The sequence below is a fragment of the Dasypus novemcinctus genome, chromosome 6 (assembly GCF_030445035.2).
Source record: "Dasypus novemcinctus isolate mDasNov1 chromosome 6, mDasNov1.1.hap2, whole genome shotgun sequence".
In the NCBI taxonomy this organism is placed as follows: Eukaryota; Metazoa; Chordata; class Mammalia; order Cingulata; family Dasypodidae; genus Dasypus; species Dasypus novemcinctus.
Window position 1 is genome coordinate 15,745,870 of NC_080678.1, and position 17,182 is coordinate 15,763,051.

Genomic DNA, 17,182 nt, shown 5'->3' on the forward strand with positions numbered 1-17,182 from the left:
AGGAGAAAAGCATCCGCATGAGACCGTCCTAAACGAGGTTCTTGGCTTGTGGGCCCCAGACGGCCACTAGCAGCAGCACCCAGGGACGGAATGTGCTGGAAATGCAGTGTCTAGCCCCCCACCCGCTCCGACCTGTGAATCAGAAACTCTGGGGGCCAGCCAGCAATCTGTTGCAACCAGCCCTCCAAGTGCTTCCAACACACACAGAAGTGTGACCCCACGGACACGAGCATGCTAAGTGGTTTTCCAGCTGTGCCCAGCTCAAACCTCAAGGTCTGAGAAGACTGCTCCACTTTGATTCTGGACTGTGGGAAAAGCACAGGGGGTTCCTGGATATAACCAGAGCACTCCATTTTACTCTGTTTAATAACTGTTGGAATAGCTGGGAGGTTTCATTTGAAAAATGATTCTGCTGCTAAAAAAAAAAAAAGTTTTAAAACTACTGAACGGATGAGAGTCTGAGAGGCTATGGGCAATTTAGTCATCTGTAGAATGTTCTAGAGGGTCAGGCTTAGCTCACTGTGTCATGCGGGGACACTGAAAGCAAAGCAGAAGCTTAACCACCTAAAGCAGCTTCACAGGCTGCTTTAGCAAGTTTTGATGTTTTCCAGTGGCTTTAATAGTAGAGAAAGGATGCCACAGAATCCCTTTCATTTTGATAATGGCCTCAGAAACCAGGTGCATTTTCCTTTTTTCCTTCAAAGAAAGAATTCTTGAAAGGGAAGGATAAAGCAGTAGAATTAGTGGGCGACGGGAAAGAAGGAAGAGAAGCTTGCTCTAGTTTTCTTCCCCTTTTTTAATTACTTAAATTTTCAGGAACTTGAATTGAATGTTTTAAATTTATAGCAGCAGCCTTGCTTCTGGAGGGAGGCAGTGCTCTCCAGAGACCTGTGGCGGCCTTCCCAGCCTCCCCCATTTCACCCTCAGCCTCTCCTCTCCCTACTCTAAGTGGGAAGTAGGGGAGCTCTGGGGGTGGGCATGGGGTGGGGGCACTGCTGAGGTTTTACAAAGCACCCTGCACACTTGGAACGCCCTTCTTAGTTACTCCAAGCATCAGCAAGGGTGAGTGGTGTGTGGCGGTGCTCGATCCTGCTCCTTTCAGAACTGTGGCCTTTCCACCAATGCCCAGGAAAAGCAACGAAGACAATGCAACTCCGGACAGAAGTTCAATAATCCTGGCAAGGCACACAAATCGCTCATTCCTTACTCAAGCACTCCCCCAGGTTTCTGCCCACCGGCTCTTGATTTTACTCATGGTTTCATTTGGCCCAACCCTGAGTCTTTCCACCAGGAAATAAAACTGAGAAGCTGGCCATCTTCTCAGCACTGATAAAACTGTATTCAGGCCCCTTCTGCATTCCTTGCACACTCTTGGTCAGGCCCATAGATGACACAACTTCTTTATTTCATACAGTGTCTTCTTTGGACTTGAGAGAAGCCAGGGTGTCAGGGGACCCGACTGGGTGAAATGAGGAATCCTGGCTTCCCCGACAGCTCTGCCAGGGCAGAGGCCCATGACACAGACGTGGCTGTCACACTTGCCACTTCCTACCTATGTGTCCTTGAGCACAAGAACTTCTCCAAGCCTCGGTTTCCTCATCTGTAAAATGGGTGCCATACCAGAACCCCCAACTGCAGAGGGCTGTTGTGAGGATTTGCTGAGACACTCTGATGCACTTGGCATCGTACTGTGCCTGGAGCCCCAAAGTGTCCAGTGAGCACGAGCTTTAAGAGTGGGCACCGCCATCACTGACATGACGTTCAAAGCACACAGTCTCAGGGCTGGAAGGGGCCTTCAGAACCCCCAGTCACACCCCAACTGGACTTTGGTCCACCCAAGGGCCATGCAGCCAAGTCTTCCTTCATCCTCTGCCCAAAGAGCTTCCCCTCCCACTGGACTGTGACATGAGAGCACTGGACAGGAATGGCTTCTAGGCTCCCTTCCAGGTTGCACTAAGGGGTACTGGGTTGAAGTGTCTCCCCCAAAATTCACATCTGTCTGGAACCTCAGGATGTGACATAATTTGAAAATAGGGTCTTTGTAGATGTACTCAGTTAAGATCTCTAGATCAGGGTTCTTAACCAGGGGCCATGGCCCATTTCAGGGGGTCCATGAGCTTGAATTGAAAATCCAAAAGAACATTATTCTTGTGGGGACGTGTTGGTGTGTGTGTGATCTATTTATTAAATAATACACAGTATAGTGTGGACTTAGTAAGGGGCCCATGGTTTCCACCTGACTGGCAAAGGGGTCCATGGAACAAAAAAGGTTAAGAGCCCCTGCCCTAGATACATTCAGAATAGACCTAGGGTGGGCCCTAAATCCAGGGACTGGGGTCTTCAGGAGAGAAAATAAAAGGAGACTCAGACAGAGAGGCGGAGACCATGCGAAGACAGAGGCGGGGACCAGCATGACGCAGCCCCGAGCCCAGGTGCTGGAGCCACCAGAGGCTGAGAGGCCAGGAGGGGTCCCCAGAGCCCTCAGAGGGAGGTGCCCTCCTGGCACCACGAGGGTGGACTTCTGGCCTCTGGAGTGATGAGAGAATAAATTTCTGTTGTTTTAATGCCCTGGGTTTGTGGTCATTTTTCCCGGCAGCCCAAGGAAACTAAGACAGGGGTATGGCATATCCTACCACCTTCAGCCCCGGGTCCCCTGGCAGGCCTAAAACGCTGGGGCTGGGAGCAAATGGGAGCGGCGTAGTGGGGCTGGAGAGGCATGGAGGGGAGTCCAGAGAGCTGAGTTTCCCAGCCAGTTTTTCCCTTTAAAAAAAATTAAACTCCTAAACAGGCACTCCCAGCTGAAAAATAAACATTCAGAACTCTACATCTGCATCTAGCTGCCTCATCAGGTCTCCAAAATGTATTCACCAAATGCAATGAATGTGCCACAATGCAATGAAATGCACTGAAACAAATGCAATGAAAGAGGTTGTAGATGTGGGAGGAATGGTGGGGGTAATATGGGGGAACCTCTTATATATTTTTTTCCTCTCCCCTTTCCCCCCAACCCCCCCCCAGTTGTCTGTTCTCTGTGTCCATTGGCTGTGTGTTCTTCTGTGACCGCTTCTACCCTTATCAGTGTCACCAGATTCTGTGTTTCTTTTTGTTGTGTCATCTTGTTGTGTCAGCTCTCCGTGTGTGCAGCACCATTCCTGGGCAGGCTGCACTTTCTTTTGCACTGGGCAGCTCTCCTTACAGGGCACACTTCTTGCACATGGGGCTCCCCTACGCAGGGGACTCCCCTGGGTGACACGGCACTCCTTGCGCGCATCAGCACTGCGCATGGGCCAGCTGCACACGGGTCAAGGAGGCCCTGGGTTTGAACCACGGACCTCCCATGTGGTAGGCGGATGCGCTATCCATTGGGCCAAGTCTGCTTCCCTTATATTTTTTAATGTAACATTTTTTATGATCTATGTACCTTAAAAAAAAGACAATAAAAAAATAAGAGGATGCCTAGAGAAGAAAAAATAATAATAATAAAAAAAGAGATTGAAGACTAAAAAAAAAAAGAACACCTGATTCTGGCCGGAAGCTTCCTGCTGTGTCCACCCCAGCCTCCTGTTCTCTCCCACTACGCAGATCTCCTCCCAGAGCAGGGAGCAGCTGTTCCCAGGCACTGGGCTTAGGCCTTTCTGCCCAGCACTGGAGCTGGGACCTGCTCCCGTGCCCACAGCAGCCGTGCTGCTCTTGGGTCCTCTTCCTCTGGCCATCACCGAAGGACAAAAGGACAAAAGGCCGGCGGCCCAGCCGGAGCCTCGAGTGCCAGAAGGCAGCTGACCGCACCACTCCCTGTAAAGCAGAACAGCCTCTGACCTCTCCTGCAGGACTTGTGTTCTAAAGAGGGGGCCCTGAGGCCCGCACGGGAACCAACCTCTAGAGTGGCCTTGGTGGGGGCAGGCTGCCTGGTGTCCCACAGGGGGCCCCAGCCTGTGGGGCCCTGTGTGAGAGGTGGACCTGCAGGCAAGAAGAGGGGCAGGGGAGAGGGGAGGGAGATTGGGCCCCAGCACCCCACCAGCCCTGGGCCCAGCCCCAACTGTACCTCTGGGCTGTCAGATCCACAGACCCCTGGCCAGGGCCATCGGTGTGGGGGAGGGCGGCAGCTGGCAGGGGGACTGCTGGGTCTGCAGGGAGAGCTGGCTGGACAACCTCTGCCGCTACAGGTGAACTAGAGAGGGGAAAACAAGACTCAGAAATGCTCCTCAAAGTTGGCCATTGTCCTTTACCAGCACAGCTTCTCTGGGCCCTGTCCAGGGTCTCAGTTTCCCTTTCTGTGAATGAAGGATCTGGATGAGATGGGTGCGAAAGTGTGGTCCATGATGGCACTGGCCCACGATGAGATACGTACAGAGACCCCAAGCCTGTAGAAACATTTAAAGTACTCAGCTACAGAGCAACTGTATGTCTATTACGTTTAGCAACAAAAACTCAGGGCTTATGTTTCTAAGTCTTGACTGGTCCTTTCAACCAGGAGCAATTTTGCCTGCTATGAACATGTGGCAATCTTTGGTTGTTACCAGTGGAGGGGCTGCTGCCGGTCCCTGAGTGGGAAGAGGCCAGGGCTGCTGCTAACCCCCCCGCAAAATGCTCAAGCCAGCCCCCCACCAACACACACACACACATACACACACACACACACACACACATCTACTAGTGCCCCGGTTGAGAAGCCCTGGACTTGAGTTTCATTCCATTTTTCTAGCAATTTATTTAATTGTATTGTCAAATGTTTCAAATTTGTAATAAATTTGCACACCACACTGGTCTTTCCTCTGCTGAAATGCCAGCACTAGACAGCCTCTGAGCAGGCTGGCTTTCAAGGTGCAAGCAGACACAGGTTTTGGGGCCCTGTCCTCCAGGGATGTGTGCACATCAGGTCCCTTTGCAGGGACCCCCGCCCCCCAGTTCATAATCAGGTACTACTTATATTTCATCTGTAACCACCCCCTTTAAGGAGGTCTGCGAGCGACTTTCTTCCTGATGACTTCACTCCAGAGCAATAAGTAACAAAATAAGTAACTAGAAGGTGACCTTCATCCCTTGAGCAGTGTTTACTGAACACTGACTCCACCACAGGGACACAGGGCTGAGCAAGACAGACGTGGCCCCTGACCTCCTGGGGCTGTCGGTGGTAGGGAAGCTTCCCTGAAGGGTGGTGAGCGAGCAGAGGCCAGCTCAGTGAAGCCGACTGCCCACGCATACTCTGTGCCAAGCGCTGAGAGAGGTCACCACACTGATCCTCACAGCCACCTTCTGAGGTGGGTACTATTACTCCCATTTTACACACGTAGAAACGGAGAGCCAGAGAGGTTGCGTCGTTTGTCCAAGCTTGCACAGCTGGTAAGTGGCAGGACCAGGATGCGAGCCCCCGCCTGATTCCAGAAGCCGCCTTCTTAACCACCCCACTCGGCTGTATCCCAAAGGTTGAAGAGGAAGAGGAAGGAAGATTGCTCCTGGCTGGGGGAGCTACACAGTTGAAAGCCCCAAATCCAGGAAGGGGCCTGGCATTCTGGGGAACTGCAGAAAGGTCACATAGCTAGAATCGGGAGGAGGGGAGGGTGGACGGACCACAAGCCAGGTCGAGGCTCGGGGACTTGATCCTGAGCGGAAGCAGCAGCCCAAAGCTTCTATCAGCCGCAAAATGCTGCCCCAGGAGCCCGGATAAACAAGGGGCCACGAGGCCCAGAGTGAATTTTCCAAAACTGTTTTCCGAGTATGACTAGAGGAGCACATGCCTGTGCCCACGCTGTACTATTCATTCTCCCGGATCCTCTGATGGGTCCGTCTCCCCCCCATGGTCCCACCCACCATTCTAATCCCCCAGAACGTGATGCTGGAGCTGATGACCACAGCCCAGGAGTCAGAGAGAAAGTGGGCGGAAGGTGAGATGAAGAGGGGGCGAGCCTGGAGGCGGGCGGATGGCAGAGACGCTGATGGCTGTTCGACCACAATTTGGAGAATTCTACTACAGGCAATATTGACTTTCGGGAGTTTCGGCAACACACAGAGAAAGCCATAAAAGCCTTTGTTCCCTTCAACCCAACCAACCTACTTCTAAGACTTTATTCCAAGGAGATGATGAAGGATGTGAATAAAAAATGAAACAAGCAAAACATCCAAGAGGAGGAGATGGTTAATTGAATTAAGGCACAAAGAATGGACTAGTTTACGGCTGTTTTTCAAAAAGCAAGATAGATCTCAATTTATCTAAATGCAAATATGCCCATTATTAACTGAAAATAGGTTTAAAAACCACTGACAGCCTCCTCCAGATTCAGCATGTATGTATCAATATATATGATATGTGCTTTCCATGTACTACGTACATGTATATTTAGGTAAACACACACATGAAAGCAAGCACAGAGGAGCAAGGAAACAATGTCAACGACATAGCCACACTATTACCAGAGCTTCTCTTTCAGTAGTGACATTATCAGGGCTGTTTTTCCTTCCTGGAATTTATCTCTATTTTCTAATTTTATGCTGAATGTCTACTTCTTAAATAAGCAAAATAAATAAGAAAACATCTTTAAGAAAAACTGTAAGTGCTAAACCACAGCCTTATAACTCATGAAGGTTTTAAGAAACAGGGCCAATCAGAATAACACCATATTCATTCCCCACTTCTGTACTCCTCTTTTCTACAGTGAGGACTCAGATGTGTCAGTTCACACAAGGAAGTCATAGCCCCACCTCACTCCCTGGGCACTACTGGGCGAAAACCCAGGTCCCAAGAGAGAATTTCTCAGAGGACAGATACCTGCTCTTCTGTGTGATGGAACTTTCATTTTAACTATTTGGTATGATACTATTTTTCAAAGCATATTGGACACTTTTCTGATTATAACTATTATTATTTGAACAGAGAATCTAGAACATAATTTAACACCATCTCAATGACACGTGATCAGCATGGTGTCTATGGACGTAAGTGACGAAGCACGTGCTGGCACTAAGGAAACAGTCACGTATGGTGCCCAGAGGCTGGATGCTAGGCCTGCCCGCCTCGGGACCTTGGCCAGGTGACTCCCCTGAGCTTCAGCTTTTCCATCTCTGAAAGTGGAGGCACGATCACTGATGGCTCTTCTGACTTACTCTTGTCCCTCACTCTCAGCTATCACTTCTGCTTCCCTACTCACCTGCCTCTTCTTGCTAATCTACCCCTTCCTAGTATACTACAGAATAAGAAAGCTGGCTGAGGATGTTAGGACAGTCTGTATATCCAGAGCCCATGGGCTCAGGGGAGCGGATGTGGCTCAAGCAGTTGAGTGCCTGCTTTCCACATGGGAGGTCCCACGTTCAGTCCCCGGTGCCTCCTAAAAACAAAAACAAACAAGCAAACAGATGAAAAAACTGGCTCCGGGGAGTCCATGCGGCTCAGTGGTTGAGGACCAGCTTGCCCCATAAGAGGTCCTGGGTTCAATCCCCAGCCCTGGTACCTCAAAAATAAATAAGTAAAAAGTCCACGAGTTCAGAATAAGGATCCATGAGCTTCCCACACAAAATAATTATAAAATTTTGGTAAACACAGATGTGCGTAGACATTACACGGAGCCCTATGTAACTGCTGGGTGAGGTCAATTTTACACCGCACGTCGGCTCTGGCCCCTTCCGTCTTCCTTCCTGGTGATCCATTACACTCCAGGCATAAGGAGGGCGGAGAGCTGACTTCTGGGTCAACAGAGGGCTTCTTACAGAACAGCTCTTCTCTGACCAACTGTAAGAGCCTATAAATGGATCATAAATTCCACTAGTGGTAGCGCCGGGCCTGGAGTGACTGAAATATTTTTCAGGGGAGAAATAATCTGTCAGAGATTTTAACCACCAGCTGCTGCTACCAGCTGCTGAGCCCAGCAAAGGCTTGATTTGCCACTGGAATGTCAGGGAGGGAACTTGTATCAACAAGTGCTTCTCCAAAGGGCCATGAGTCACCCACCTTCCTAGCTGGGACAGACGGGAAGCTTTTCACATTCCTCTCTAAAAAGCCAACGCCTTCAGTTCTGCAAATACGAGCAGTGCCCTGCCAGGCCGCAGATGAATTAAACGGGGTGCCCAGCCTAAGGGAGGGTGAGACAAGTGGAAACTGAAGCAAGGACAACTTAAACATAATAGAACCAATGGCCACAGGAAAACAGGAGTCTGCCAGGCTGGGGCCATCTGGGAGGGTCCAGGGAAGGAGGTGGCAGAAGCAAGCAGACGGTGTCAATAGGCAGGAAAGTGCAAAGGGCTTTCCAGATGGAAAAAAGCTTCTCCTGCCCTCTCTCCCTGATGGTTCAGTGGGAAAGACCCTCCCCTCCCCTCCTCTCTCAGAGGGGGAGTTACCTATACAAAAAGGGGTTAGGCTAGAAAGGACCCGAGGGCTGACTGGCCCCGATAGGTATCAGATCAATAGTTTCTAGAGAGCAATGACTATGAGAGTAAGCGCACGTGTGTGGGTCCACCCAACACAGCCTTGGGAGGCAAGAGACCTGATTTTGGTTTCAAACATCTAATTGATTGGAAAGTGGTATTATTAGCAGTATGCCTTGCACTCAAAACCACTTATGATATTTACATATCATTAAATGACGTCAGTTGTTCATTTTAAGTAAATTAACATCATTCTACATCACAACATCAATGAAATCAGAGTTTTGATGTGCTCCTCTTACTTTTCTTGACTGCAAATTGAATCGCACTATTAAAATGCCCACGCAGCACCCAAAACCTCAGGGCAAGGCTGGCTGGGGACCACACCACGCCTGGGAAAACCCTGGGGCGGCGCTCACTGATGAGCTGAAATAGAGCCCCGCGCTGCTCACATCTGTTCTCTACTTTTTTGGAAAAGAGAAGCAAAGCCTGCCCTAAATCACCAAATGGACCCTTGTGAGAACTCGCCGGCTCGTGAGCTGGTCGCCGGCCATGAGCTGGGCATGACCCAGCTGGCGGCAGTCGGAAGCCACAGTGCAAGTGCTCGCGGCATGTGGAGCACACGCGCTTCTCCCTCAGTTCTCCCCCTTGGAATGCTGAGACAAAACCTTCCTCCTCTGGAATGAGGAGCAGATCTCCCTGGGCTCTGCTTTGGCTGCCGAAGCAGCATGCCCCGGCCCTCAGCTCTGCGGCCCACTCCTCCGGGGAAGTGACGCTTTGCTTTTTCAGTCACTCTGGAGAATGACTCATCCTCCGGATCCGGCAAATGGTGAGGTGGGCCAGGGGTGGCCTGGCCTTCCTGCGGGCCAGTCCCAGGGCTCGGGCCAGGCGGATCAGAAGAGTCCTAAGACCAGAGAGTTCAACTTCCTTTCAGAAAAAAGGAGGAACTGGAGACAGGGAGAGTGGAGGGGCTTGACCAAGGCTTCAAGCACACTGTTTTTGTTATTGATGATGAAATTTTATTACATACTAAATTTTATAATAAAGGTAAATAAAATAAAAAGTATTAATAACAGCAGTAAACAATCACCATGATGGCAGCTACGTTGTTTGGCGCGTATAGCTGCCAGGCACTGTGTGAAGAGCACTGCTCGCCCTTGCTCGTGGAGCCCCCCCCCAGCATTCAAACTCAGGTTGTCCTTGAGCCCAGGACCCAGGAAACCCTTCAGCATGCTCTGAACCTGGCTCAAGCTAAACGACTGGAAGAAGCTTCTCACAGGACTCTGGGGTCCATGTCAGGGAGAACAGAGAGGGATTTTTCTACTCCCACAGAAAAAAAGTCAGCAATTTAAAGATTTACCCTTCAGTCTTTTAAAAAAAGGCATTCTTATTTAAAAAAATAATCTCTTTATATTTGCATAGCACCTTAGAGCTATGCCAAATGCTTTTTATGATTCTCCATCACCCCAATGAGGAAAGCAGGCAGACTATTTTACAGAACAGGAGATTGAGGCTCAGAAAAGCAAAGTAACTTGGCAAAGACACACAGGGGCCAGCGCCCAGGCCTTGTGCCACCTGACCTTGAGTTCACTGCAGGACACCGCTGTCTCCACTGAGCCCACCCTGCAGGGAGCACGGCCCTGTGAGGTGGGGAAGCCCCTGGGTGGGCAGGGGGAGGTGGTGGGGCTGGCTGGGGGAACTGTGGCCCCAGCCACAGGCGAGAGACCCTGTCCCCTTGTGCCCTGAATGAGTCAACCTCAGACAGACAGCAGAATTCCCACAATGAAGCTGATGTGACATGGTGTTTTACAGACTCTTAAAATAGAACATTTGTCATTTTCAACTGTGAGCTGTGCTTTTCATATTTGGAAGCCATTTTTTAAGGTCTCGAATGTTTACATACCCTCCTGGAAACCTTGGCCTTGGGCCGGAGCCTGTGCAGATGAAGGAATAAAATCCACCACCATCTCCCCGCAAGAGGCAGGATGGGGGGGGGCAGGCAGGGGTCAGGAGCCAGTCTGGGGCCAAACTGCTCCAGCCTAAACTCCACTCCACAATAAAGAGCTATGCCACCTCGGAGAAGTCTCCGAGCCTCAGTTTCCTCATCTGTCAAAAGAAGGCAATGGCACATCCCAGCTCGAAAGGGAGACTGTGCGTGTGAATGAGTACATACGCCAAAGGCCTGGCAAGCGGGACGTGCTCCGAAGATGACAGTGTACCTTATCCAAGCATGGAAGCGTTGTTGTTCTCCGAACATAAAATACCAAGTGCCTTTTTCAAAGTGCACATGTCCTTCCCTTCCTCCCACCTTCCCGGTCCAGGTATGCTCAGGTGTATATAGGTCCTTCACGTGTCATAGGCTCTAACTGAACGTCAGCTGGTGCTGCAGAATGAAAATGAATACGGGGGAAATAGGACAGGGGGCCAGTGTTTATGAGTACCCCCATGTGCGTGGGGCAGGCCTTTCACCCCAGGAGCAACGGGTCACCAGCCTCACATGGGCAGGGAGTCACTCAACCCAAGGCCACACTGAGCTCTGACCCAGGTCTCACCTGAACCTTGCCGGAGCTACGCCCCAGAAGCAGCCCTCTCAGTGACGTGGAAATGAAAAGAGGGGGTGCACAAAGCAGCCAGGTCGGGGCTGCCTCCCAGGGAAAGGGCCCTGGTTGCGGCTCTAACCACCAAGGTGCCCACGCCAGGAGGGTCCTTCCCCTTCTAAGGCTGCAGGCATCCCATCCAAAAAATGAGGGTTTGGTCCCTAGGGTCCCCTTCAGCCCAGTGACTTTCTGATTGGCAAACTCCAAGATTCCAGAGGTGCAGCCCCTTGGATGGCTTCAAAAGGATGGCTTGGAAGAGGCTGGGGCAGTGGCCACCTTGGCTCAGCCTCAATGGCCTGGTGGGTTAGGACCCATGAACGGAAGGCAGGGAGGAGCCTCTCAGACCATGTGGGGGACAGGGCTACTGTTGTTCCCGTATCTTTCAGGGTAAATGGGACCAAGGACTGAATTTTATGACAAGCTCAAAGGCGTGGAATTTATTCCAGGATAAGGCAGGGAAATAACAGGCCAGGCTGCAGCCACTGATCTTTTCAAAAAAAACAAAGAAATAAGCATAGTGTGCCAGCACCGTCCAGGGGCTGGAGAAGCCACAGGACAGCAGTGTGGCCATGCAGCCGCCCTCCTGATCAGAGCTGCACAAAGCCAAGGGACGGTGCCTGCCAAATGGGCCAGCGCCTCCAGGGTCCACATCCCAGCCAAGGCTGCTGCTCTCCCCAGAGCCAGTACATTGAATCACAGGTACACACTGGGCACAAAAATCAAGCTAAGGAGCCAGTGGGGTGGGTGGGTGATCAGGGTGCCACCCTGTAGAGCATAGAACAAAGAGCACAGACTCAAGACAGATCTAAGACTGAAGCCAGTTCTGCCACTGAATTACTATTCATGGCCCTGGGAAAGGGCATTAAACTCTTTGAGCCTCAGTTTTAAAATGGGCACAAGTACACAACTTGAAAGCTTTTTAAAAGAAAATGAAAAAAATGTATGTAAGGCATAGTATCTATCTACAATAGGCCCTCTATCAATAAGGTGTTCAACATGTACTTGTTGAATGAATGAATGAATGAATGATTGAACAGAAAGTAGCAATAATGGAATGATGTTAATAGCTGCTGCCATCAGATCTTTCTAGCTGCCACTTAATTCAGGCCAGAACCAGCTTCCCCTCTGACTTTTTCCAGCTGAGAACAGGGAACTCAGCTCACAACAAGCAAGTTGAAGCCTAAACAAATGCCACAAGTGGTTTCACTTAGACAAGTCAAAATTTGAGTTGTTTTTTTTTAAACCCCATTGATGCATCAGTATCTCATCACAGTTACAGATGTTCCCTGATTCCAACACCAAACAGTCATCAAAATTAGCTCCATACGCTCTCCCTTACACGCTGAATGCAGCAGGGGCAAAGCCTTCCTGCAGTTGAAGAGAGGAGGCCATTCAGACCTTCGCCGATCCAACAGGCAATGGCTGAAAATGCCTTCTGCCCAGCACAGGGCTAGGTGCTGGGGATGCACAGAGGAACGAGGCCAGGGCTCCGGCCTAGAACGGACCACAACTCAAGCAGTGAGTGAGCAGCAGGGAGCTACAGATTGCAGGTTCCCAGGCAGGGTCACTCGGTCAAGATGGGAGAGACCAGATCTGACCTGTCCCGGCTTGGCATGAAGCAGGGACCTGGAGAGGAGGAAGCCCCAGGGCTGCAGGGGGGGGAGGGGGGTGTTCTGGCCAGAAAAGGAGGAAGGGAAGGTGAAGCTGGCTAGTAAGATAGGGAATCAACAGATGGATCTGAACCTGGCAAGAAGTTCACATGGACATTAGCAACCCCAAGATGGCAGCTGGAAGACCCGCCCCGCCCCCCCCCACGAGATTCCACATCCAGAACAAGATTTCCTCTGGAAGCCAAGAGAAGCCCCGGATATTCCCCCAAGGACTTTATCATTGGACCCTGGGGGCAGGGGGGGGGGAGCAGGCTGATGAGTGGAATAATCAATCAAAACAGCAAACAGGTGGGACTCCTCCCCTGCCATTAGCAAAGGGACAGAATAATTAACAGTTCAAAGAGCAGGCACAAGGCCTGAATTTGCTCTCTCCACCCTTTGGACCCTGATTCTGGCTGCCTTCTCCCCCACACGGATCAACATGCAAGTAAAACCTGGGCATTTATAATCTATAGTGGGAAATTACAGTCTGTAAATCAGACCACTTTATCACTTTTCAGCCCGTTCTTCTCCACCTGGGACCTATGATCCGTTATTTTCTCCCATTTCTCTTTCCTTTCTACCTTAATAAATTACTGGCCAAACTCACCCGACGGACTCTTGAAATTCATTTCTGCAGCACAGTCAAGAACCTAGACGAAATCTAGTAACATATTGGCAAGCCATACCAGGAGCTTATTGGTGAGTGAAACTATGGCCTGCAGTCTGTTTAATGCTTTCCTTTGGTTCTCCATTTTAAGCGGGTTCACCTACGGTCCTCCACAGGATATAATCCTGGGAGGGAAGAAGTGCCTAGGGCGTGGGAACTCCCTGCATCCGAGCGCCGCACCCAGGCTTGTGAGATCATAGGGCAGTGGCTCAAATCACCGCCCAGTCAAGACAGAGCTTCCCCAGCAGAGCACAGGGCATGCAAAGCTTCTTTTTCACGCCCTTTTAGCGGCCAGTGGCTTTGCCCTCAGGCCTGGCTGCCATTGCCTTCTCCTGCCCTCTCCCCTCAGGGGCAACAAGGCAATGATTGAGAGCTGGGGGCTTGCCCCTCCCAGCGGGTCCAGGCCTTAGCACTCCGCCTTCCTACCTGCTCACACCCAGCTCCCTGGGGGATGACGTGGGAAGGCGGTGGGCAGAGCCAAAATGGATGCCGTGAGAGTTCCCTTACCCGGGGGGCACAGGCCAGGACACCCCTGCATAATTAACGTTTACCCATGTTTTATCTTCCTACTTCTTGCTCTGAATTTCTCATTACAGGTTTGTGTTAAAATGCTTTGGAATGTCTTAAAAACTGTAAAAATGAAAATGCCTTTGCTAGCAAGGAAGTGATTGCCTCAGGACCCCAAGGAGTGTTAGCTGGAACAACTGATTTCGAATCACCTAATGGTCTTTTGATGGCTGGTCTAACTGGGAAACTCCTAGTCAAGTCAAAAAACTAAGACGACTTTCAAAACCTCTGTAAGGATAGGAAAAAGCTTTTTGCCCCTTCTCTGAGGAAGGAGCAATATTTGGCTTGGAGGGCCAATCTGATCTATTCAATTTGTCTTCCAAGTCCAGAACAGCCCCCGGAATGCCCTGCGGCAGGGGCTCTGTGATTTCTGGGATGGCAGGAATCAGAGAGCAGCCAAACATACCCTGAGATTTCAGGTGCTTCTGTTGAGTCAGACTCGGACCCTGGAAGGTCAGGATGCTGAGAACCAGAGCAGTAAACTCTGAATAGCCCCCATGCCTTGGGCCCTTCCATTCAGAGGGCAGCCAAATATCCCAAGACTTAGCTCAGGCACTCTGATTTGGGGTAACTGCTCAGAATGTCTCCCACCAATCAGTCTTGGGCACTGGGGCCTGAACTTCGGAGTTTTCAAGCATTCCCCGAGACCTAAGTCGGCCACGGGAAGAACCATCGGTAGAGCTCTGGATTAAATTCTCAAAACGCTGAGAACAGAGCATCAGCTCCAAATTACATGGAGTGGTGAATGTTTTAGTCAGACCAGGACACTGGGATGCCATATCAGTGACTAAAAAGTGCTTCTTCATTCTTCCTAGAATAATAGGCATGGTCTCTAGCCCACCAGGAAACTCCCCATAGGGTGTCTTCTCAAGAATCAGGAGATTCTGCCTACTGCTGGTCTACATGGCCACAGTGTGGCCAAGAGCAGCCTCTGTTTGTGTATTAATCAGCCAAAGGGGTGCTGATGCAAAATACCAGAAATCTGCTGGGCGTTATAAAGGGCATTTATTTGGGGTAGGAGCTTACAGTTACCAGGCCATAAAGCAGAAGTTACTTCCCTCACCAAAGTCTATTTCCACATGTTGGAGCAAGATGGCTGCCAATGTCTGTGAGGGCTCAGGCTTCCTGGGTTCCTCTGGGCTCAGCAACTCTGTTTCCTTCACAAGGTCAGCTGTAGACTATGAGGATCTCTATGCTTTGCCTCTCTCCACACGGTCAGCTGTAGACTGTCAGGTGAACAGTTCTGTCTCTTTCCCCAGAGCTCCAGCTTAAGATTTCAGCATCAAACTCCAACATCAAAACTCCAACATCAGAAACCTAAACTCTGTTCTTTACCATGCCTTTTATCTGGAAGTCCACCCACCAAGGGGTGATGACGTGGCCCAACTAAAGCCCTAATTATAATTCAATCAGGCCCAGGTACAGATCAGATTACAAACATAATCCAATATCTCATTTTGGGATTCATAACCATATCAAACTGCTACAGTATGAGACCCTGAATTCCAGTTAAACCAGGGTAAGAAAAGAGGACAGATAGATTTGAGGCCAAGAAACCTCATGTTGTGTGTCCTTAAAAAAATGAGGAAATAAGGGAAGAAGTTGTGGCTCAACTGATAGAGCATGTGCCTACATATAGGAGGTCCAGTGTTCAGTACCCAGGGCCTCCTGACCCATGTGGAGCTGGCCCATGCGCAGTGCTGATGCGCGCAAGGAGTACCATGCCACGCAGGGGTGCCCCACGTGCAAGGAGTGCACTGCACAAGGAGAGCCGCCCTGTGTGAAAAAGTGCAGCCTGCCCAGAAGTGGCACTGCACACATGGAGAACTGAGGCAGCAAGATGATTCAACAAAAAAGAGATGCAGTTTCCCAGTGCCGCTGACAAGAATACAAGCAGACACAGAAGAACACACAGCGAATGGACAGAGAGAGCAGACAACTGGTGATGGGGTAAGGGGAGACAAATAACTAATAAATCTTTAAAAAAAAATGTCAATACTGTCTTGCAAGTGGATTTAATGTATAAATCACAAGTAGAACTGATTCAATTGCTGGAAAAGCAGAGAAACTTCACAAAATTAATTCAGAGATAGACATCAGCATTGTCATACTCTTTTGTGTATTCAAACCAGGCCTTCAATACACTGTAGGTTGCCTCTCCATTTCAGTTATTGGCTAGGTTGGTCACTGACCCCTAAAACAATAAGGGTATCTACTACATCTCCGGTTGTATTCCTGAAGTCAATGGAGATTACACTGCAGTTTCAAACTCCTGCAGCAACCAATGATGGCTCAATATAGCCAAATGTACAATGGACATTGTCGCCAGACTGGCACTGTTTCATAGTGCCAAAGGGCACTATACACCAGGCTTGTGGAATACCAGAAACTACCTTCCCAGCTTCTCTCTAGGGTCAACAGTGCTGCAGCTTGCTAGCTGTGTGAAGGACATACCAAGTGGAGCAATGATCACCAGAGAACTGTGAGTACAACTTAAACACAATTGGCATTATGGCCTGCTCCCATGGAAAGAGAACATGTCAGGTATTACAAACCCGGAACTTCAATCTATTGTAGCTCAAAGAGAAGCTTATGCATTGGGTAGTACATTAATTAATACAACATACTGTACCTATATCCTACTCTATAGGATAGAGTGCCTGATTATGGTGCTATCTCTTCTATTCTAGATCATAGGCAGAGGGACACTGAACATGTTAAAAGTCCTGATAAACTTCACTTCCTAAGAAGTTAATAAACGTGCCCATAAGATAAAGGAATAGCCACTTTGCCTAAGAGGAGTGGGGACAACAGCCCTTTTAATTTAAAAAGCCACCAAATTAACTTGGGGTTGACCTCTCAGTCTTCACCCCATACCAGGTGGGAAGACATGCTTAACCCAGGTCTCCCTCTTAGCCCTTATTCCAGAACTGTCCCACTCATACCCTGGCGAGGCCTGGCAGAGCCACATGCCATTCTACCAGGGTTAAGCGTTTTCCCACCAGAAGGGAAACAGCCAACAAGGTGGCTAAAACCTATTTCAGCTTAGCCCCTTTGAAATGGTCCATGAAAAATCTTTCCTCGCCCAGGACCTGGAAACCAGGTTCTGATCACAACTTGGCAAAGAAACAAACCTCATTCTCAATTATGTTAAGTTCTGATCATTCCCACAGCTATTAAAGTTAAAAGAATTTCCAGCTTGGTGCACTAATCCTGAGTGAAGCCAGCTGCCCAAGAAAGTGCCAGCTTACCAGAAGCACCTGACGGGATGTACTAATACCAGTCACTGGACTGCCTGGAATACCTCTTCAAAAGAAAAAGCTAGGTAATGTCTATTCAAAGTCAGC

At 49.8% G+C, this 17,182-nt stretch overlaps 1 protein-coding gene across 4 annotated transcripts in view; it reads right to left on the reverse strand.

Annotated features, from left to right (window-relative positions):
- Nucleotides 1-17,182, reverse strand: part of TACC2 (transforming acidic coiled-coil containing protein 2) — a 226,948-nt gene that overhangs the window by 104,201 nt on the left and 105,565 nt on the right. For all 4 annotated transcript variants that reach the window (XM_058298235.2, XM_058298236.2, XM_071215642.1 and 1 more), the window contains one exon: nt 4,043-4,168. In XM_058298235.2, coding sequence (XP_058154218.1) covers nt 4,043-4,168 — 126 coding nt within the window. The remainder of the gene's footprint in view (nt 1-4,042; nt 4,169-17,182) is intronic.